Consider the following 23106-nt stretch of genomic DNA (forward strand, 5'->3'; position numbering starts at 1 on the left):
ATGACCATGAAATTGAATCAACACATTTCTAAAACATGTTTTTAATCAAATTAAACTGCAGACCTCCTGTAATATACTGCATTAGTTTTGAGCAAACCTGATAAACGGACTACTACTGAGCACATCAAACGGTAAGGTTATCCTCATCTATTGTCCTCAAAAGAAGTAACCTTATCTTATCATATACTTGAATCTACCTCCTGTGTTTTTTATGTCCCACCGTGAGTGGTGTTCACCCTACATTTATAAAGTGTCCAGGTGAAATGTAGTTTGGAGTTGTGCTCTGCAGGAGCAGATATGGGCTCTGACTTCCTGCCAGCAGCTATAACTAGACACTATATTATGGGAATCTACGGGGTTTCAAGGTGCTTATCTTCATTTTGAACCCTGGGGAGCACAGTGTAAAAATCAGTCACCAACGCAAAGGTCCGGCCTACCTCAGCTCTACTTCTTTTGCAGCAGTCAGCATGCAGCGCCAGAGCTGGTTGGAAATGGGGGTAAATAAGGGTGATGGGGGATACGGTTGCTATTGGAGATCTTTCCTGCATCACGTCATGTGTTAGGGGGGGGGGGAGCTCCGGTGTGTGTTTGAGAGAGAGATAGATAGAGCGGGGAGGGGGAGGAGAGGACAGGAGGGAAGGAGGAGGGCATTAAGGAAGAAGGCAGGGAGTATCAATGACATCAACCAGCAGTATCTGAGGCCGCTCGTCCGGCAATGCTCTCCCGACAAAAAGGGCTGAGGAGCAGCCCGTGACCCGCTGCGTTTTCGAGAGCTCTGTCGACAGCCTGCACGGTGAGGGGAGAAACACCGGCGATGTGTGAATGCATCCCCCACAAAGGCAGACCTTTCTGTGACTGGAGCTCCGCTGCCGACGGATTACATTCATCCTTGCTGTTTCAGAGGAAGCTTCCAGCTGCAAATCCACCCACATGAATCTACCAGACAGTAAAGAAGACGGAGCACTTCCTACCCAGGTAACCAGCATCTTTCCTCCTCTGTTTAATGTTACCCCACCCAGGCGGGGTGTTTGCACTTGTCGAATATCCTTTTTGGAAACTATAAGGGGGTACTTGTATATCCCTGCCCGGGTGCAATTTCAACGTTAAGCCTCGCTAAGGGTGACCCGGATTCTTCTTTGTTTTAGTTTTTTTCACGTCAGGATCACTGGGGAGTTTTGGGTGATATCAGACCGAGGGGTTGTGCAGAGCAAGCTGCTTGGCATCAACGCTGTGAGTGCGCGCCCCCCCTCACCCCCCTCCTTATTGTTGGCTGGGCAGCATGAGGGACCGGGGCAGACTGGCAAAGCCTTTGTTCCTCGTCCACTGACGTTTAAAGTGGCTTATTTTCTAATTGCCCTTTTTAAAGCACTCTCCATGTATGAGTCTGGTTTTAAATCTGATTTAAGTTGAAAAAAAGACAATACAGATAAAAAGATTGTGGACCAAAACCCTCATGAATAAATAAATAAATACAGCACCTGCATCCTATAGATTGTCAAGGGTATTTAAAAAGCGGAAGTCCTGGTATTATTATTGTAAAGATGTTAAGATTAGTAGAAATCCCATTATGCTAATGTATTGTCACTTTTGAGGGAGCTATCAAAGGCATATTATTAATCCATAAAGGATATTATTCTAATTTAAGAGAGATTTTTCTTCTGGAAGGTGTCAGGTGGCAAAGCAAATGGATTTAATTAAACAAGACTGTTGACAATAGAGCTGCTGCATCTGCTACTCCCAGGCTTTACTTAAAACAATCCCATATAGGCAGATTTGTTTTGTAGTCCATAGACCTTTCATATGTCTATAATTATACGCATAGGATTTGCAGTTAAAGCAGCCACTCAAGCATACAGGCTGAGTGTAATTGAATGATACATCGATTCATCCTGACACATTTTCCGAGGGCTATTGCTTGTTGGGATTTAATCATGTACACTTCAAATGCCTGTTTAGGTTTTCTGTATTTCCGCTGCGTGGCCTGTAAACTGGAACATCGCACTGTCGTGGTGAATCGGAGGGAGGTCTTCCTCCTCACACACAGATGGGAGATTTTCCCTGGGGCACCATGCATTTGCTGGTTATTGTTCCAGACCATTTCGACATCCCTAATTATTTGAATCAGTCATTTTTACACTTGGATTCCTCTTTTTAGCAGTTTACATATTTTTTCCTCTGTATTTTCACATTCCCCCTGCCTAACCACCTTCATCTGAAGACCGGGGTCGGGGATAAAGGTATTTGGATTATTATGACAGGGAAACGTCACTATGTGGAGGTAATTCAACTGGAATATGTACTCTGTTAGTCTCTGAGAAACAGATCAAATAGGCTCTTTCCTGAGCCATGAGATGCTCGGCCCCACAGGTATTAGGCACTTTTAGGAGCAGTGGCTTATGAAATGTGTGATGCCATGTACTCTCTTAAATAGATTTTCACAGGGTTCAACCATGGGTCTCAATGGGTTCCAGTGCCTCTTAAACAGATACCACTGCTGAGATCCACCCAGAATTCAACATGCCAAAAGACGTGCGCTCCCAGTGGAGCAGCTTTGGTTTCACGTCAAAGGCCTTATTGAAGTCTTATTCCCTGATTCTCGCAGCAGCATTAGCCTTAACAGCTCTGCTCTTTACTTTCCTCTCTTGTGTTTCGTGTCATGCCCATCCATGGGTTTTGTCAGGATCTCTTATACACTCCCCATTAGCGATGTTGCACCAGTCAGCCAGCTTTGATGCGGCGAGCGTAGCCACCTGTATTACAAGCAGACAGAACGTTGTTGTTGTCTAGGCATTGATATTAATTGACCTTTTCAAAGCCTTCCAAACAGAGAGCTACTGTCTGCTGCGCTTCTGTACTTGTTTATTCAATGTTGTGCTGCTGAAAACAAGGCATAGCATGCAGAAGGAACCCATTAGCGCTGGGCAATACAGTTCATTATTAAAACAGCGGGTCAAAAAAGGAGAAATACTTGTGATACTGAAATATATATGTTTTGATTGCTTAAAACTTTGATCCAAATACAATTTGAACCAAAGGACTCTGGAGATTCATTATCCTTAATGAGGAAATACACCACCAGTAAATGTTTTTGGACTTTTAATGAAATTGTATTATATAAATAAACTTTTCTGTTTTATTGTTTTTCCAAATTCTGGTAGCTAAATGAATGATTCCGAGTATATTTATCGATGTTAAACAGGAACCAATCTATAATTTGATATGGGAAAACATACAGTCAATTTACAACAATTGCACAAAGCCATATCCATTAAAAATGGTGTAAATTCTAAATGTTCTTAACATTGAATTTCAGTTTGTTTGGCAAAGATAATAATAAAGATAACAACGTTTTTCAAAAGATACATTTAAGTTATGTGAAAATTATTCCAAATACCATGTTTGTAAAAGTCTACCGCATAGCCTATTTGTACTGGTTTGTTTTCCTTAGCTCTATATAGTTAATGTATATTTCCATTGAAATATTAAACTGATAACCTTGTTGTGCAGAGATCAATCCCAGTCTGTTGTTGACACTCTCAAGTCACAGGGAGGGTGTGTGTGTGTGTGTGTGTGTGTGTGTGTGTGTGTGTGTGTGTGTGTGTGTGTGTGTGTGTGTGTGTGTGTGTGTGTGTGTGTGTGTGTGTGTGTGTGTGTGTGTGTGTGTGTGTGTGTGTGTGTGTGTGTGTGGTGTGTGTGTGTGTGTGTGTGTGTGTGTGTGTGTGTGTGTGTGTGTGTGTGTGTGTGTGTGTGTGTGTGTGTGTGTGTGTGTGTGTGGATGGTGTGTCCGTGTTTCTGTGTGTGCATATGAGTGAAGGCAAAGCGTTGTGACTTGACTGATGCCCTTCTCCAGATGAATCAGAGATTCTGATGTGTCAGCAGGGCTGAATAATGCACACACCCCCCACCTCTTTCCTCTTCCTCTCTTCTCCACCTCTTGTCTTCAGTCGTTCGCCTCTCTTTTCATCACAACTGCCACATCCGAAGACATCTTCTCCTTCCTTCTCACCCCTCCCCCTCCTCCACCTCCTCCCTTATGCAAAAGAGGGCATAATTTCCCCATTGCTGCTGTTACTGCCTCGCTGTCCTCAGGTCAACCCTCCTCTCTACTTCAACTCCTTCTTCTCCTCCTGAATAAGAACCCAGTGTTGAATCCATTGTCATTTAAAGTTCTATAGAGTCCCTTTTGCTGAAATGTTATGCACAATGACACAGAAACATATTTTGTGAGCTTTTCATTCTGCTGACATTTGCACTGAAAATGGCTTAATGTGTTGATGCACACAGCTCATTATCAAATCATGGGAGTGGGAAGTGCAGCCATTGACTCGGTTTGACAGTTACATCCCTGACTGACAGCAGTCATTAGAAGGGAAGGTTCTGACTGACAAGATGGCTGACAAAGCAGAAGAAAAACTGCCTAATCAGAACTTGGAGTAAGAGCGGTCAACGTTTTCTTTTGAAGTATAGACTTAGCCGCTAATAGAAAAATATTTGCTTCAAGTGCTTGGCAAGTCCTCAACAATGTCCAACACTTGGAGTGAGTACTTCCTCCTTGGTGAATGCTTGGCTGGGTGGATTCATTTGGGCTTGATATTGTCAATATGTTGCAAAATATAAAATATAAATGTCATTTGGATTTGCTTTATCGGTTGGGATAGAGCCATATGAATTATATTGTAGGCAGTAACATTGTATGTCTGTGTCTAAAGTGTCTAAAGTCATGGCAATTATACCCCGTTGTGTAGTTATATGTTTTAAGCGGTAGAACACCAGTCAATAGAGTCTAGACACTGGTAGTAGCGATGGGAAGAAGGACATGTTGAAGATCCTGATGTCATGATGAATGGTCTTCTGATGAGCTCAACCTGAGCACTGTGTTTGATGGACTGGAGTTGAATGGGGTGGAGGACGCCTGCGACAATTTCGCCTGAATTGATGGCAGAGGGGAGATCCAATTTATAGTTTTGAAGCAGCAACATGGCTGATAGACATTGCAGAAAAAACGGTTTGGTTGAACTAAAACGTGAAACGTAATCTTTTGAACATTAATAGGAACAGTGAGAGAAAAATTCTTGTGAAGGAATGAAGCATAAAGACTAAGCTTCAAAAGTTGTTTTGCAAAGTACAGCAGATTACGTTAGCTTAGGTTTTTATAGCTCTTAGTAGGAATCTGTCTTTTAACCTTGCTATAGTGCAGCTCTAGGAATGTTGGTTAGCCCATTGGTCTATTGAATAGATTGCCATCGAGCATTTTACAGACATGCAGTTAAGAAATGTAAGCATTCACTTTCACTCATGTTTTTTTCCCCCCATGTTTCATGTTGTTTATCTGTTTGTCACACAAATGATGCAAGGCTTAATAGGTCAGTGAAGAACGTTGATAAGATTACATTATAAAGGGGATGATTTAGTTAAAGCTGCTGTTTAGAACCTAAGGTATCTAAATGTGTTCAATTACTTACAGAGCTTAATGATTACAACATCATTTTAAATTATCCTATCAAATACACCTGCTACCTGTGCCGCCTATACAAACAAAGTATTCGTGTTGCAGTCAGCTCTATAGATGCAAGAAAATAAGAGGTTTTGGCACGCCTCCGTATGCCAGTTAGTGAAAGAACATCTTTATTGCTCCAGTGAAACAGCTCTGCTCTACTGAAAGACCCTAACCATGCAGAATGGACACTGTCCAGGAAACTCACAGATCTGTTCAATCATCAGATAGAAAAACGAAAGCTAGAAGATTAGACTCTTTCATTCTTGTGTGTGTGTGTGTGTGTGTGTGTGTGTGTGTGTGTGTGTGTGTGTGTGTGTGTGTGTGTGTGTGTGTGTGTGTGTGTGTGTGTGTGTGTGTGTGTGTGTGTGTGTGTGTGTGTGTGTGTGTGTGTGTGTGTGTGTGTGTGTGTGTGTGTGTGTGTGTGTGTGTGTGTGTGTGTGTGTGTGTGTGTGTGTGTGTGTGTGTGTGTGTGTGTGTGTGTGTGTGTGTGTGGCTGACATGTCTCTTGAATGCAGTCCCACATTTGTTTGTGGCATTCCATGATTGCTCTGTCTGCGCGGTGCTGAAGGATGTCAGGTTGGATGAAGTATTTGTTGGATGGAAGTGAGAGTAATGGCCAGTCATTGGTGGAAAGCATGCGTGCGCAAGTCTGTTACCGTTGACAAGCATTTAATCTCTTCACTTCCCGAGACACAATCTCCGTCTGATTTCGGCAAAGAGAAGGAGGACAAATGCGTTTTTTCTACCCCATTACTCCGCTTTTCAATTCTATTCACAACTTTATCGTCCCTCAAGGAGAAATTCATTTGGCGTCACAAATCTCATCTCCATCAGGAAGCCATGCAATGGCTGGTTAGTGACAGAACTGCTAAGGCTGCTCGCCTGTGTAGCAAATAGGATTTGTTCAGCAGCACATGCAGCCTCAGAAATCAGTAACACATCTATTCAGCAGTGATTTCTTAAGGTTAATGATCATGTATGGTGTCAGTAAATCATGAAAACAATATTCACTTTCACCATTTAAACCACTTATCGTGAGCCTCCCAACCTCTAGTATTTCTTTAACTGTCAGAATGTCCACTTTATTTTTCATTTTAATCATAAATGTATCCAATAAATGATCTTCCCTAATTACAGAAGTCTATGGCTTTACATAACTGCTTTTATTTTCATCTAAATTATCCTACTTTATGAAAGGATTTCCCCTTATTGCAACGTTTTTTATGGTTTTTAGTCTTTTTTAATAGTACTGCTTCATTTTCTATGACTATATCTCTCTTTCGTTGCTTATCCCGGACTTAATCAGCCTTTTTCTGGCTCTATTTCTCTGAGATTAAATAGGTTTTTACTAAATACTGCATACCAAACAGTAAGGTGTGTGAAACATATGTGAATGTTCTATAGATGATTTCAGTGTATGATGATGATTTAAAGTGTTGTTGAAGAGCAGTGTTGCAGTTGTCAGATAATGAGCTCTCAGTGGACGACATATCATGTGACCAATCCAGACAGGTGATACCATGGCAGCGCAAATACACAGGAGAGAATTGGATCATGGGCAAACACAACAGTGTGTCTCCAGAAAATTAATAAGCAGCTCCCAAAGGGGGTGGAGGTATTTACATAAGCAAAGAATGAATAAAGTGTTGCCTCAAAATTGCAGCACCTGAGTGGGAACCAGTAGTGGTTCAGTTAAAGCTGTTTGGTGTTGAGTCTGCTGCGTGTTGGCATTTCAAATGTCTGTTGTGTTATTGCAAAGAAAGCTATTCATATGAATCCATAAAAGGATGAATCCATTTGAAGTGCATTTACTTAGCTTACATCCCACTGGATGATTCTATGTGAATGATCAGTCAATGTGAGGTTATTAAAACAGAACACTGTCTTTCTCAAGGCAACTGTTATCAGTCTCGAGACGAGCTTAACATAAGCCCCCAAATGTGCTATACACAACCCGACATGTCTCCCGACTGATGTGTAGGTTTTGCCAAACAGCTGAAATAGGTAGGGGGAAATTGCTGGCATGTCTTATTAATGAAGCGCAATTGAAATATGGTGATGATGACAATGACGTCCAGGAAGATGAAGGTGTTCTCCGTTGTCAGGGAGCCTTAGTCCTGCTCCAGAAGACACTCACTAATTGGCTGCGGTGTGTCGTGGCTGGCAAGACACATCACTTTCGGGTGTGTGTGAGTGTGTGTGCGCTGCTCCATGGAATGTTAATCATTCATTTCATTATGAAATGATGATGATGAAGCTTTGGGCGATGACAGCTGCATGTTAAAACAGGTGGTAGGTAGGTAGGTAGGTAACTTACTTACATACATAGTTCAGACATGAACAAAACTCAACCAGTGATAATTAATTAATTATCTTGACAGTGATTTTGATTCATGTAAAGAAGCAAAAGCGTTGCTTACATCGCAACATTTACACAATGCTCCCCTCTCATATGTCAGAGCTGTTTAACAATTAGGGATGTACATGCAAGTGCATAACTATGTGGACATCAGTATGGATCAGTTATCTCTTTCCTGCAAGGATAAGAGTCTGTGCCAGCCTTAGATATGCTAATTGGACAGTGAGTTGACAAGGACTCAACCATCAGCATGCGAAATGAGCCGCTGCAGAAAAGATCGGCTGCCTCTGAAGTGCGGGCAACAGGGAGAGAGGTTTCCGAAGGAATTACAGAATATGTTTGGGTGTTTGTGAGCTCTTTGTCGTCGTTTCAGTTGAATGAACGTTGCGTAGGTGTCTGCATGTGGACATGCTGTCAGGGGAAAACCTTGGCCTGTCAGGTGAAACTGTATCTGCAAAATGTCAATTTATTTTTCATCAAAGAAAACCCAGCCATGATTTAGCTGGATGACATTGCATTTTTTGCATTACCCAAAGGGGTTTAAAAGAGCTTTATGATAAGGGGGCTACAAAATTGACTCAGCTCCGGGAGGAGCAAGTAATCCTTCAACTTATTTCAAAGCGTAAAAATTGCCGTAATAGAGGCTGTGAGGTTTTTACCCAACAGGGTGACGCAGAGCTCCAACTCAAACCAAAATTGGGACATGTTTTGTCAGCACATTCACACTCACTCCTTCAGACCTTTATTTTCTCTCACCTAAAAAACTATAAATGCAACACACACCATTCAACTGTGTGTGGCCTGTTTTTACAAGCAAGACTTGAAATAGTATTTATAGCTGATACATTATATGCTGTTCTTAATCTATAAAACATTTAGTTTAGATTTAGTCTAAATGACTTCCTTTTATTGTGGTGTGCATAGCAGTTAGTGGCTGAATGTAGCAACTCAGAAAACAGGTGGCCCTACATTAGAGATAAATTAAAGGACCATTAGTTGTTTCAATAATGGTTAGAGAATAATTAATGTAATTTAAATGAATATTATAATATATTACCACCAATATGGCTAAATGTTTTCATGTGTGATATAACGGTGTCTAATTTAAATGAAGGGTTAAGATTTACTGAAGCTGATTCCTCATCGCAGCTCAAACTGTGACTTTCACTCAGCCTACAGCACTTTTACAACATTGCTTCTGTTCTGACCCCCTCTGATAATCTGCCTTACAGTATGTACTTTTATTTTGTAATACATTTCCTGCTTTGTAGGAGCCAGTCCATTTGTTGCTGTGCTCATCCGAAGCCAATGCACCCATTACTGGATGCCTCTTTCTATATGTGTTGGTTTGTTTGACCTTGGTGTGCCTTTAAGATGCGGGGGTGTATGTTTGCCGCACTATTGTTGGGCTGCAGCAGCTTTGCTATGTCCTAGACATGCAGAGATTGAGGTCAAATAGAAACTTGTTTTTTTTGGCAAATTATGACAAGGGAGAAGGTTTGAGTCGTGCTTCTTTCTCCAAAAATTCCTTTGTTCCTTAATCACGAATCAAAGTGTTGTTGTGATAAACAAAACTGTAAAGAAAGTTTTACTTAGTAATGTACTATTTGTCATGCTGGTGTCATTCTACTGAGGTGCTGATGTGCAGTGGGATTGCCAGATCAAAGTATATAGTTTAGAAAATCTCTCGCATCAGCAGAAATTAGGCATTTCAATGTATTTAAATGTTTACTGAACATGTGTTATACCCTGGTAGCTGCAGGTGTTTCGTTAATTAAAATATGGCCTCAAGAAATGCTCACACTCCCTGCCAGAGAGAGCCAGAGAGAGGACGTGGGTGGATAACATTTTTTACATTCCGTTTTCTCTTGATCGCAAGAAAGCTATTTTTGTGATTCGGATATCATTATTTCATGATAATAGGAACATCATGCTGGTTTTTCTGATGATCACATAATAAAGATTAAAAGGGAACGTCTCAGAGACACAGGGGACTATAAAGAGAGATTTGAAAGCCCTCATACAGAGGAGTGCACGCTCCACAATACCTGAATACCTACATTCTCATCAAAAAAGGAGATGGAAAGTGTGGAGAAGTAACATCCTCACAACATGGATTAAAAAAAAACGTTTAAATGCAACAAAACATTATAAACAACAAAGACTGAATGATTGTACCTAATACCAGACCCAGGAGACCAATAGAAGGAATTCAGATTACCAACAATGATTCTTTATTATAATTATATATGTTATAAATTAAGCGTAAGATAGTAAATGAAGAAGAAAGTAAGATAAGGATGTATCTGTTCAATTAGTAATTTCCTTTATGATTTAGTTTAGTAATTAAAAATGTAATGACATAAAAAGGCTTTCCTTCCGTACCCACAGGTCGGTGTGAGATTGCAATTTGCATGAGTCATATGTGATTGAAACTCCAGCGTCCCCCTATTTATAGTTTCAGACCAGTGATGAAAATAGTTGCCTCCGCTTGGGGTTGTTGATAGTGTCATTACTTCCCATGATAACATTGTTTGTATCGGTTTGGATATTTGCCAACTTTAGTCCTAATTTAAGCATCCTGCTGCATTAAGACTGATGGAGATTTAGTCGAAGCACCGAGCCTGCAGAGTCATTTATATTCAGGGAAAAGAATCGCACTATTTGAGTGACAGGTGTGTTCTCTTGTTAGAGCCGAGCCTTAGATAGTTTATTTTCACTGCTAAAAATGTAACCAGGGCGGTGCCGTAAGCCGTGTGTGTGTGTGTGTGTGTGTGTGTGTGTGTGTGTGTGTGTGTGTGTGTGTGTGTGTGTGTGTGTGTGTGTGTGTGTGTGTGTGTGTGTGTGTGTGTGTGTGTGTGTGTGTGTGTGTGTGTGTGTGTGTGTGTGTGTGTGTGTGTGTGTGTGTGTGTGTGTGTGTGTGTGTGTGGTGTGTGTGTGTGTGTGTGTGTGTGTGTGTGTGTGTGTGTGTGTGTGTGTGTGTGTGTGTGTGTGTGTGTGTGTGTTCGCTCATGCATCTGTAAATGTGTGTGTCTGTGGGCTGTGTGTTTAAGAGAGTGAGAAGGGAAGTGTGAGAGTGAGTGCCAATCTCCCCATGATGCTTTGCCATCTGCCGTGTGTGTGTCCACATTTTGTGAGCATTGTGTACCTCCAGGGTCATAACTAACGTGAGGTAATGTCAGTCCTAGCCCCTCCTTTAATAATATACGGTTACTGCTCCAAACTTCTTCCTCTCCATGGCTCAAAAAGCCATGCATAATTCAAGACGAGGTTATTTTACTCTGAATGATATATATATATAAGTCTATGTTATGGGTTCAGAATCATTTCCAAAAGTTTGATAGAGAACAAATGACCATGAATGTTATCTTATTTTTCAAACCCTTTGGTGCACTGCATTGCACAGATATTTATTTTCCCCTTTCCATCGTGTTTCCTTCAAATATAAATAAAAAAAGTTTTCTGATGTTTTTTTTTTTTTGCTGAGCTGGGTCCCTCAAGCATCACAACACACATACTGTAGGCTCTCAGCACTGGATCAGTATTAAAGCTTAAAGAAATAAAAAGAACACAAGCTTCCTATCAGGTGTACTATCTCACTGCTAGCATGGTGCCGCAGGAAACAGATCTGGTCTTTTCTATCATAGCTCGTAGTCATGGAGACAGGCCTTGTGAGACCATCTCAACCCACTTGTGGTGTAAAGCATCATGGGTAAAGGAGGGGGGGGGGGGTGAGGTGAGAAAAACAAAACATGTCATCTTCCCAGTGGAGCAGGGGCAGGCAAACAATGTTATTTCATCAGCGTGATGGAGCACAATAACCGGTGTACATTTCACCACCTGAGCTATGGTGTCATTATCAGCCTCCCCGTAATAAATAGCACATGTATCCCCCATCAATCTATCTGTCTGGCTGACCATCTGTGTTGTCATGCTGCAAAGGTAATAAGACCAACTCCTGCTGCCTTCTCTGTGGATGCTGAGCCAGATGATGGTGGAGAGCAGGTTGTCATAACTGTGAGGGGGCTGTAGGTAGGCGTGAGTCATAAGAATATTCTCACAGGATGTTTACACCTTTTTAATTCTGCTCCTGTGAAAAGCGAAGTGCATTGGCTGCTCTCTATCTTCTCGTCCAGAGAGAAGTAGCGTGGTTTGAAAGAGATAAATGCCATTAGCACAAAGCGCAGACGTGCCCAGACCGTCTGTGTCTCTGTCTTGGCTCGCTCTCTGAACATCCACAGCTGCAGGATGCTCTCTAAACCCTTTTGTTTGAACTGTGTCAATGGACCAACAACAGCTGGAGCAGGTCAGCTGGGGGGGGAGGAAGAGGATTCTGAAACAAGCAGGGGTTAGAGAGTCGGAAGAGAAGGAGATGAATGATAGGGAGCACTGGAGGAGATGACATAGAGAAGAGATTAACAGGGGGGGGCGAGAAGGAGAGGGGATGAGAGGATGAGACGGGAGAAGAGGAGATTTCAGGAATATGACGACTAACGCAGGAGTGAGACGTGGGTAAGATTAAGGATTAGTGGGCGACTTTAGTGGAGGTAGAGCAGTGAGGGCTTTGTCAGCAGGTGAGAGACAACAGGGAGGGTGGGGGGGATAAAGTGAGAATGAGAGATATGGTTAGACTGAGGTCACATAGAAATATAAAGGCCCCAGCTAATCCACAACACAGGACAGAGGAAGCACACACTGCAACATAGGAGCTGTACCTAATGTCTCAGAGACCATGTGGCTCCACGCAGAGCAGTCCTCCTAGTTAGATTAACGGTGGCAAATTGAGTTTCCGTAAGAGGAGAATTTACTTAACATGCTGCCAATAGTGCTTGAATGAGCCCTGATCTGATTTTTCTTATCACATTGTTCAATTGAAAAGGGGACGCTGAAAGCTTTTCTATTCAACGTCTATTACGCAGTGCTTGATAAGAAGAGGGCAAAGCGGCGCGAAAATGAGCCCGTATCAGATAGGCGGCCATGTTTTCAAATGAGCTATTTATAGTGTAGGAGCTGGCAGACAGTAATGTGTCTGAGCAGGTCATTAGCCCAATAAGTGTTTGGAGGAGTCTTTGAATATGGAACTCACCAGAAATGCCTCTTTCATTTAGTAAAGGCGAATCAAGGTCGGCCCCATCCCTGTTTCTCCATTTCTGCCCATGCATCGGGGGTGTCAGGGTGAAGGCGCCCTCATGGGTGTTTGCACATTTTTATGTGCCTTTCACAATGTGGCCTGTCACCTGTGAATGCATGTTATGTCTCCCCTAGAGCATATATGTTATCTTGCGCTGGTACTTAAGGGAGACATGTATTTATGTGATATATGACAGGTTAACAAAGGCTCCCTTCTCATTTGGCCTCCCCACCTGCGTTCTGACACATCGGGCAGAGGGGCGGGGCGGGGCGCGGGCGGTCGGGAGAGCTCGATAGGACTGTGAACTTATTGACTCCCAGACAGGGAGCTTCTACACAGCTTGTCTCAGTCTCTGTAAGCAGACAGAGCTGAATTATGTTCAGACTTCCAGATGCGTGCCTCCTCGTGTGAGTGTCTTTATGAGAGGAAAGAGAGAGGATACTGACGGAGATCCCCTTGAAGGCTCAGGATTAACAAGAGGGGCAATATCCAATAAAGCAGCAGTTTCTGATACATTTGGTGTGATTGAATTCTGCTGCATTGCTACTGACCCCTCAATCCTCTTTGTTTAAGTGTTTTCCATTACGGCAGAACAGTCCGGATGTATTATTGCATTAACACTTCTACGTGCCACCAGCGCAGTAAAATACTGAATGCTAAGAAGCTGAAGTTAAATGAAATTATTGGGTTGTCTCAGGGAGAAAAAAACAACTCTTAAAACGGTATCATTTCGGCTCATTTCACGGCTCACTAGAAAAGGAGACTTATTAATACAGAAGCAGTACGACGAAAACTATTTCAGTCTTCTCCTTGTTCTTAGTTGTTGAGCAGTGGCTCTATTGTTCTGGTATTAGTTCAGTCAGGGCTGGCCTGCTTGAGCTGTTAATCCCAAATCAGAAGTGCTCTGGCTAAATCGAAAGACCTAATCCTGAATTAGCATGAATTTGTCTTTCATTTTCTTCATGAGGATGCTTTTCTATATCTGTATGAAATATTGTATGTGTTTACTTTTCCTCTAGGTGCACTGACATTTCAGATGTCGCTCTAAAAGCAGTATGATGAATCAGAGGTGGAAGAGATGCCTTTCATTCATTTCAGCTGACCTTCATGTTTTTTTTCTGTTTCAGCAGAGTGCCTACCCTTGTTGAGTGAAGCCCTACCCGTATCTACGTCATCTCCAACCAACCCACGGTGGAGCCATGCCTCTGTCCAGGACAGGTGGAGCTCTTGCCCGATGCAGGAGGCCTATCCTGGGGCTCCGCTCTAGCCCCTCTCCCCTGGGTCTGCTGCTGCCTTTCATTATCCTGCTAACTGGCCCTTTGAGCAGTTTGTGTGGAGAACCAGGTATGACTATCCAACCATCCATGTTATTTTTAAATATTCTATTGATATTTTCCATTATACATTAATCTCCAGATAACTTTTCTCGTTTAGTCTGTTAAACATTTTTTTTAAATGTCCCTCCTAGGGCTGCTCGATTATGGCAAAAATCATAATCTCGATTATTTGGGTCAATAATTGATATCACGATTATTAAAAACGATTATCCATTTACTTTGAAAACTTCAATTTATTGGAGAAAGAAAATGTGAACAGTATGTTTTTAACAGTTGATTACCCTGAACTTGAAGTATAATTCAACTGAAGACTATTTCTTTTTTTAAATTTAATTTGAAGAAAAAACAAATTAAAAGTAATAATAATAAAAAAATCATCGTTTTATTTCGATTACGTTGTTTTCGTAATTGTTGCAAGCCATAATCGTAATTGCGATTAAAATATGATTAATTGAGCACCCCTACTCCCTCCCAGAAATAAAAACAGAGAAGGTCCGGAAATCTTCATATTGAGATGCTGAAAACTGTATTTTCTATTTCTGCAGAAAGCATTTTTATTTAATGATTACTCAATTGATTATCAAATTAGTTAGATAGTAAGATCATTTGTTGTCTCTCTTTCTCAAGTAGAGCTGCATATTTTAAAGCAGTATATGTGAGGTATAAAGGTATGAATTGTTTTAAGTGTGTGTATGCATGCACATCCTTTTGTATGTATGTGTGTGTGTGCCTGAGGATTGAAATCAGCTCTGGACTATGCCGTTGTTAATATGTTTTGATAAGCCGGGAGGTCCCATCAGCATGTTTCTCATCATCTCCTTGATTACAACATTTCCACACACACACACACACACACACACACACACACACACACACACACACACACACACACACACACACACACACACACACACACACATATATATATATATATATATATATATATATATATATATATATATATATATATATATAAATAAAAGATGGAGATAGCACTTCACACAGTTAGGAATGGGGACTGTCTAATCTATTTTTCATTTTCTATCCATATAAGCAATTTGAGGTCATGATCCTTTGAAACATTTTAATATTCAGTGGAGAGGTAGAATAACACAACAAATAACTTAAAAGGTTGTAGGATTGAATATCCCTGCTTCTAGACTACCTATGTGTATCCCTGCACAATAGATAGTGCTGTTAAAAGCTCCAACTCCCATATCTCCCTAGCGTACTCAATACAAGAAAACAACCCAACAATTCTTCCAATAACAACATTTTTTCCTGCAGAGCTTATAAATTAAAGTGCAGAAATATATAATTCCCTCAAAAAAAATGCTTTGCTCAAGCTCAATGTTGTTATTTCTTCCTGCAACTTTACCCTTTTGTGAATATTTGTTTACAGAATAAGAGCTTAGAGTCCTCAATTGTGAGATGTTCTTGTCTCTGTAAATTAAACGACTAAAATCAAATCTCTTCCACCTTTTTAGAAAATGAATTAATTCATTTCAGACATGATCCTTTAAGTGTGGGAAATGTATGCAAAACATTTCTAATATTTCCCTCATTAAAATTATCTATTACTTTAACTTTTCAACACAAACAATGTTAAAACCATGCAAATGAAGCAAGGAATAGTTCCTTTCAATTGTTTGGCTTATGTGTTCAAATTGCCATCCTTCAACGACACAGTCGTGTCCACTCCAACTGTCCTCATCATCTTTGAATCACAGCATTTGTTTTGTTGGACACATTTGGCTGTAAGATGCAAGCAGATTTGACAGCAAAGACACAAAAACAGGAAGGGATGCATTATTCAAAGCGGCTTAAAGGCTTGTCAGACCACAGCTGTGGTAACAGTATTGCTTCTTTAAGGCATTAGTTAATACAACATTTCAGCATAAGTTACAATAATATCCCTAAAATAACTTTTCCAAAATGACAAAGGAATCCTGTACCAAACACTTTTTTTGTTCAAACGGTATCCTAACTACGATATTACACATTGCCCTCCCCATGGGCGGATCTACGGGGGGCAAGGGGGGGCAGCTGCCCCCCCCACTGTCGAGCCTTGCCCCCCCAGCTGCCCCCCTAACTTTTGTTTCCCTAAAACTGTACTAAAACAAACCTACACTATTTCCACAAGCTTCTCAAGCAACGAAACAAGCATTACATTAGTCAAAAGTGAATAATTTTAAATATCATTTTAGGCCCGTTAAAAACGCAGCTACGGCCCTGCATTAAACTGCGGAGCGGCGTTCACACAGACCGCGGCTCACACAGCTGCAGAGAGGGAACGAGCTGTCCCAGCACCTAGGGTGTATCAGCTTCCCCTGGAAGCATTTCCCCTTCCACTAGTTTTGTTTTTACTAAGGACGAGAGTTTGAAACTAAATATTAATAAAACGCAGCCGTTTGAATCGATAGCGTTTAACAGACGGGCGCTGTTTGGGGCGTTACGTTACAAAATACTACGCAGACAGCGCTAGCTGGGAGATCGATCACTTTGCTAAACTATGCGGTAGGCATACTATTAAATCCACGTAAACTACACATCACAGCAATGAGGCCAGATCAATGAAACCAGGATACATCCTTTACCGTAAAAACTGGATGTGTGCGTTTGATAAATACTTTCTGATGTTATATTTATGATATGCTACTTATTAGATACATGGCCCTAACGTGTAAAGTTATACAAGCATTTGTACCAGTGTTTTTCACAAGTAGACTCTTGCAGGCCAGAGTAGCTGGAGTGATTCAACAACAACAAAAATATATATCTGAGAAGTGATCAGGACGAACAGAGAGAGGGAAAGGAAAAGAGAGTTCACTGAAGAGACCAGGAAGGTCAGAGCAGGAGGAAGAGGAGGAGATGAAGACATTAGTGAAGAAGAAGACATGTAGGCTGTGAGGATTGGAATAAAGATGAAGTGTCAGAAAGAGGGACGGAGGCAGTGATCAGGAGGCAGATGAGACTCCAGCTGGACCACATGGTATGTTCTTATTCTCCTTACATATTCCATCACAGCAGCACAATCTAGCAGCTCTTAGTATTGACAAATATTGCTTGAAATGTGTTGCTGCACAGGTCACCTGTAGCTCTCTGAAGAGATGGGTGATGTCATTTGTGTACTTAATTATAACTAGGTACTTTTACTGTAAGCAGAATTCTGAGTATTCTCTGAATCGGGTGCCTTTTGGGTCTTTACATCTTTGAAAAATGAAACCAAAATGTTTGGTCAACATCTGGTAGTGGACTACTTACATGTTCCCACCTCAGGCACACAATATAAATAATTACTTGGGATTTCCTTGAAAAAATGTAACAGGGTTGAAGTTGTTGACAAAAAGTAGGCCTGAGACCTTGTTTAGCTAAGATATGGCACCACATGGAAGTCAAGGACATTACAAAATTGTAATATTTTGCAAAACTATTGTTTATTTTGTAATAAACAATTATTTACTATTATTAATTCATATAACAGAGTTGAAATGTTGAGCATGTCAATCTTAATCTGAAAATACAAAAACTGAAATAAGAGAAGAAACTGACACATGCCTTTCTTTGCCATCTTTTCTTCAGAAGACTTTTGTGATGTAATTCCCTCAATGCAGATCACACATGGACTGATACATTATTTTAACTTAATAGGAGGGTAAATGGTATGGCTTGACGGGGTTGAAACAAACTGAGGGACGTGTGTCAATATTGCAATTTCATAGATAATTCAAGTATTTTTTCAGAATTTCTTTTTGATCAGTTAAAGTTGACAATCATATGATTATATTAGCAGCAACATTTTGGGATAATTGGCCATTTTGATTTGTTTAAAGGTCACATGTCATGGCCATTTCCACTGATCATAATTCCATTGTTGTGGTCTACTAGAATAGATTTATACTGTGCAATTTTCCAAACTCACATTGGTTTCGCATACAGCATCTCTGTAAAGTATGTGTATTCACTCTCTCCACTAAACGGCTCGTTGCAGCTCTTGCCCCCCCTCCCTGTGAGCCCAGTGTGCTCCGATTGGTCGGGACCAGTCGGGACGTTGTGAATCGCGCTAGGCTCCGTGGAGGTGTGATTTCCTTGTTTAGCGATACACAGCGAAACACAGCAAATCTCACCCTGAGCACACACAAAGTCACAGCCGAAGTAAAAACAATAAGTGTGGCTTGATATTGAGTAAGAAAAAGGTTGATAAACGCTGTGAGAATGGGTCTGCAGAGAGAATTTTACCGCGATCCCAACTGTCTGTTATCAGCCTGCAGCCAGGGAGCAGAAATCAGCAGAGCTGCATGCACTGAGTGTGTGAGGAAGTCCGTGGATTGATCAATTTGGACCAATCAGCGGGGGCTTAACGTAACGGCTCCGCAGACGTAACGTAACGGCTCCACGGATTGGTCCATTTCGTTCCGGGGACGACATGACATCATGATGTACCCGGAAGAATCAAATGGACAGTGACGTATCTCCAACGAGGCGTTTTGGGGAGGTATTTTCTGTTTTAGAGTTGTACTCCCTACATGGTGTACTTTGAGGGTTTTGACTCTGCAGACCGTTTACATGCATAAAAACCTTCATAACACACAAGGGGACGGGCAATAACCGGAAAAGCATGCCATGTCACCTTTAATATTAAATTAATATGTAATAATGCTTAGTGAGGACATGCAAATATGTCTGTCTACTACTAAGACAACCAATCTTTTAAAAACTAAATATATATATACATTTAGTTTTACATTGTAATGCAAAACAACCTGTTTCATTAATTCATTGCTTTAAAATACATTTTGTAGTTTCCTTTCATTTAAAATTGTTGAAGTAAGGTTGGGGGACTCAAAGGGCACCCGATTGTTTGTCTGAACACCTTGTTTCTCTTGTGCATTAAGAAGACTTGTGTTAGGGCATGAATTAACAATAAATAGGTTATATACAGTATAAAATACCACGTACTGTCCGCCCTCCCATGCCACCCTGGCATGACCTCTTGCCCCCCCTTTGCCACCCCATGTAAAATGTTCTAGAACCGCCACTGGCCTTCCTGTCCCAGTGTTATTCAGTCCGCCAGACAGATGATTACAGGTTACAAAGGTGATTCATTGGCAGACCAGTGATAGACCTGCCTGCTCCAGTTCAACAGAGTGAAACCTACTATTAAAGAGGCAGAGCTTTTCATTAGGCCCTCACTTTCCAGGCATTTTTCTAGAACCTGCCGATCATAACAGGTTTCAGTTCGGAGCAAATCCTTCCAGATCTGGTGCCTTGCAGTGCTTTCCTCCTGGCTTTTAGAAGAAGCTTAAGTGGTAACATTTCCAGTGGGGTCAGGTTTCTATGAGGATTGGTGTTGAAGCGCATTTAAGAGAACACACTTCTGGACACAAAGCCACTGAAACCCAAGTAGAAGCCGATTTCAGCCATGACATTTCCTTTAGCCTGTTGATAGTTAACATTCTCACATTGTTGGCAGGGGGAAAAGGCAATTCTCAATACCCTGTTAGCCTTTCTAAGAGTCTTACAGGCAGGAAATATCCCACTCTTGAGTTCTAAAATGTTGGGCATACATTTGTTCTGATTGACTATACGTTACCAGCTTCCTGTTGTGGATTATGGTAAGCATATAATGAAACGACTTTATTGCTGACATTCAGAGTAGGTCTTTAGAGGCACAGCACATTGTAGCAGGCACAGGAAAAGCCTTGGCACGGTGTTATTCCAGTTACTGTTAAGGCATTGCAGGGAAACTAAGGTAGTCTGCGTGCCGGTTAGCCACTAAAGTGAGCAGGGGCGGAAACATCGTGCAAACAGGCTTTTGAATCTGCTAGCGATTGCTTGATAGCGGGTTTTTGTTCCTGTCTTCAGAGTAGAAGTGAATCAACGCAGCAGGACCTCACCCACCCAGACACTGGGGGAGTGGGAGGAGGGATCCAGGTTGCTATGGTAAGGGTCATCCTGACTTCACCCTGATGGATAGCGGTGAATCTGTAGCTGAGGAGGAGTTAAGCTGGGCACCATGGCAACAGGCCACAGACGGATAGCAAGGGTGGGTGCATGAAGTTGTTTGATTGATCTGACTCAGCCACTGTGAAAAATATAGGTTCAGTCTGTTGACTCAATATCTGACTCGGAAACTGCTGTTTTCTTACTGCTGCGATTATTCAACCCACACCAGATTTATCATAACGGATCAGATGGTTCTCCTATCATCCCTCTCTAGAGCAAAGCTGGAAATTAATGAACTAAACACATTTTGGTGAATACATTGTATTTCCTAAAATCATCAGAATCTGAAGTTTAGATGTATACGTCTTAGACTGTGCAGGCACAAAATGACACCTCTGATATTAATACATTAAAACCAATTGCTGTGAATCTGCATCCAACACTTCGCCTACCTGTGAAACACTCATGTGTCATGACAGCCTGCTGCATGCGGTACGAGGGTAGCCCACCCTGGAGCAAAGCGAGAGGCAATGAGAGAGATAGGGAGGGAGAGAGAGATGTTCCTCTGAAGCCCAACCCCATCTTTTATTTATGACCCACAGGAAGCCCTTCAACATGTCCTCTAGATGATACCTAGGAAGTAAGCACAACACGCAGCCATAAGAGCACAAGTCAGCCTGACTGGCCACTGACAGTGAATTGGGGCGTGGTCCGCAGGGGGTTGTTGCCAGCTGTGGAGGCAGTTTGATGTAAGGGTATCAATTTTCATGCTTGTTTTTCTCTCCCTTCTCCTCTCCCTCCCTCTCTCCGACTCTCAGCTTCCCCAAAGTTCACCAAGATGCCCACAGACCAGATCGGCGTGTCAGGGGGTGTGGCATCATTTGTGTGCCAGGCCAGTGGCAGTCCAAAGCCTGTTGTCTACTGGAACAAGAAGGGCAAGAAGGTCAACTCCCAGCGTATCGAGGTGGTTGTCACAATGCACAATGGTCAACTCCTACTGTAGCAGCATGATGAATACAGAGCAGTTTATTCAGTAATCACGATGCTTTGATGTGGGAATGAAAACAGCTGTAATTACTTTGCCTAGATTATGATTCAGTAGATATTTTTGTATTCTGGATCTGCTATTGCTTTTGATATAATTGTTAGATTTCGGTTTTGCATTCTACCTTCTAAGTTTATGTGAAATAGGTTTATTGGATTCTTTGCTCCGTTTCATGAGATTGATATCCCTATATTGTCTGTAAACTGAGTATGTACCAATATACTGTATGTGTGTTGACTAGCTTAGCTTAGCATAGCATTACAGACGAATGGCTATGCTTCCAATAAACTGTTAAGCTAAGCCTTTGCTTATAGATTACATCAATTACATTACATGTCATTTGTTAGACGCTTTTATCCAAAGCGACTTACATACTCAGTACTGTGGACAATCCCCACATGAGCAATTTGGGGTAAAGTGTCTTGCCCAGGGACACAACGAGATGCTGACTGCAGTGGGACTCGAACTTGCTACCCCCTGATTCGAAGTTCAGTGCACTATCCACTGAGCCACAGCCTCCTAAAGATAAAGCACAGACACAACAGTGGTGTCAGTCTTTTTAGCACATTTTTGCCTTAAGAGCTAATCAGGGCAGTTTACAAAATGATAGTTATAAAAAAAATAATTCAATGATTGAAGATTATTCATTGCAAATGAGCTAAAGGGCACTTTTCAACATGGACATAAAAATATGAAGCAGATTGCATGATACTTTGCTCATATTGCTATCCCTGAGCTATATGCAATCAAGCAGGCTGTTCAACAATGCTCAATCTCATGAGAGGCCAAAAGTAAGTATCTACTTCGCTAAAGTGTATTTGTGAAGACACTGAATCTCCGGCAGCTCCAGGAACGCTAGCTGTGCTTGACCTCGTGAAGGGGAGGGCAAGTAAAAAAGAAAAGAAAAATAGTTTCCTTAAGGCAATCAATAGAATATTACACTATAATAATTAATATCACATTATTTTGGTAACAGAGTACTATGCTAAATTGATGAAACATTATACTAAACATTATAGTTATTATAATAATCCATCTGTTTACTCTGCCGTGACTAATGGCTTCTTCCTGTGCTTCTCTGGCTGTCAGACTGTAGAGTTTGATGAGGGAGCCGGTGCTGTGCTGAGGATCCAGCCTCTCAGAGCACCTCGAGACGAGAACATCTACGAGTGTGTGGCACGCAACAGTGAACGGGAGGTGTCTGTCACTGCAAAGCTGGCCATTATTAGAGGTGAGACACAAACCCTCACTCACACACACACACACACACACACACACACACACACACACACACACACACACACACACACACACACACACACACACACACCTCTCCATTGTTTTCTACTCGAGTGGCACTTTTATTTCCACGTCCACAAACCTGGTTTCATCCGTTCTCTCTGGTTCCCTGGGCTGTCAGCTGCAGATGGGACAATGGAGCCATGCCACACCCTGCCTTCACAGCAGGCTGCAGTGCACTGTTCTTTTTATAGTCCCTCTGAGTGCGACAGAGCGTGATCTGGCCACAGAGAGGGCTAGCTAGCGTGCTAGCTGACGGGCACTTCAGCATCTCTTTTTTTCTGTAATCACTGCACTTCCTGGGCAGAGTAAGGGTGTTAATCTAATGTGCTCTTGGATAAAAACGTTTCTAATGTGGTGTTCCAACATGCCATGAGGTAAAGTTTCAGCATGTGGCTGGCAGCCCAGGATCTGAGCACTTGGCTTCTGACCAGCACAGCTGGAAAGGAAGCAGAAATAGAAGGATGACGGCTTGGGCTGTTACTACATGAA

The 23106-nt window shown here is 41.7% G+C and overlaps 1 protein-coding gene across 9 annotated transcripts in view; it reads left to right on the plus strand.

Moving 5' to 3' along the window:
* Positions 1-649: 649 nt before the first annotated feature.
* The window catches only part of LOC117462008 (receptor-type tyrosine-protein phosphatase S-like), a 72955-nt gene continuing 50498 nt past the window's right edge, over positions 650-23106 (plus strand). For 8 of the 9 annotated variants that reach the window (XM_071206431.1, XM_071206427.1, XM_071206429.1 and 5 more), the window contains exons 1-4: positions 650-975; positions 14118-14331; positions 21089-21234; positions 22405-22546. In XM_071206431.1, coding sequence (XP_071062532.1) covers positions 14187-14331; positions 21089-21234; positions 22405-22546 — 433 coding nt within the window. In that variant the 5' untranslated portion in view covers positions 650-975; positions 14118-14186. Of the gene's footprint in view, positions 976-14114; positions 14332-21088; positions 21235-22404; positions 22547-23106 lie in introns of all 9 variants that reach the window. The other variant, XM_071206428.1, reaches the window with a different exon arrangement.

Source organism: Pseudochaenichthys georgianus, chromosome 17, assembly GCF_902827115.2.
Source record: "Pseudochaenichthys georgianus chromosome 17, fPseGeo1.2, whole genome shotgun sequence".
In the NCBI taxonomy this organism is placed as follows: domain Eukaryota; kingdom Metazoa; phylum Chordata; class Actinopteri; order Perciformes; family Channichthyidae; genus Pseudochaenichthys; species Pseudochaenichthys georgianus.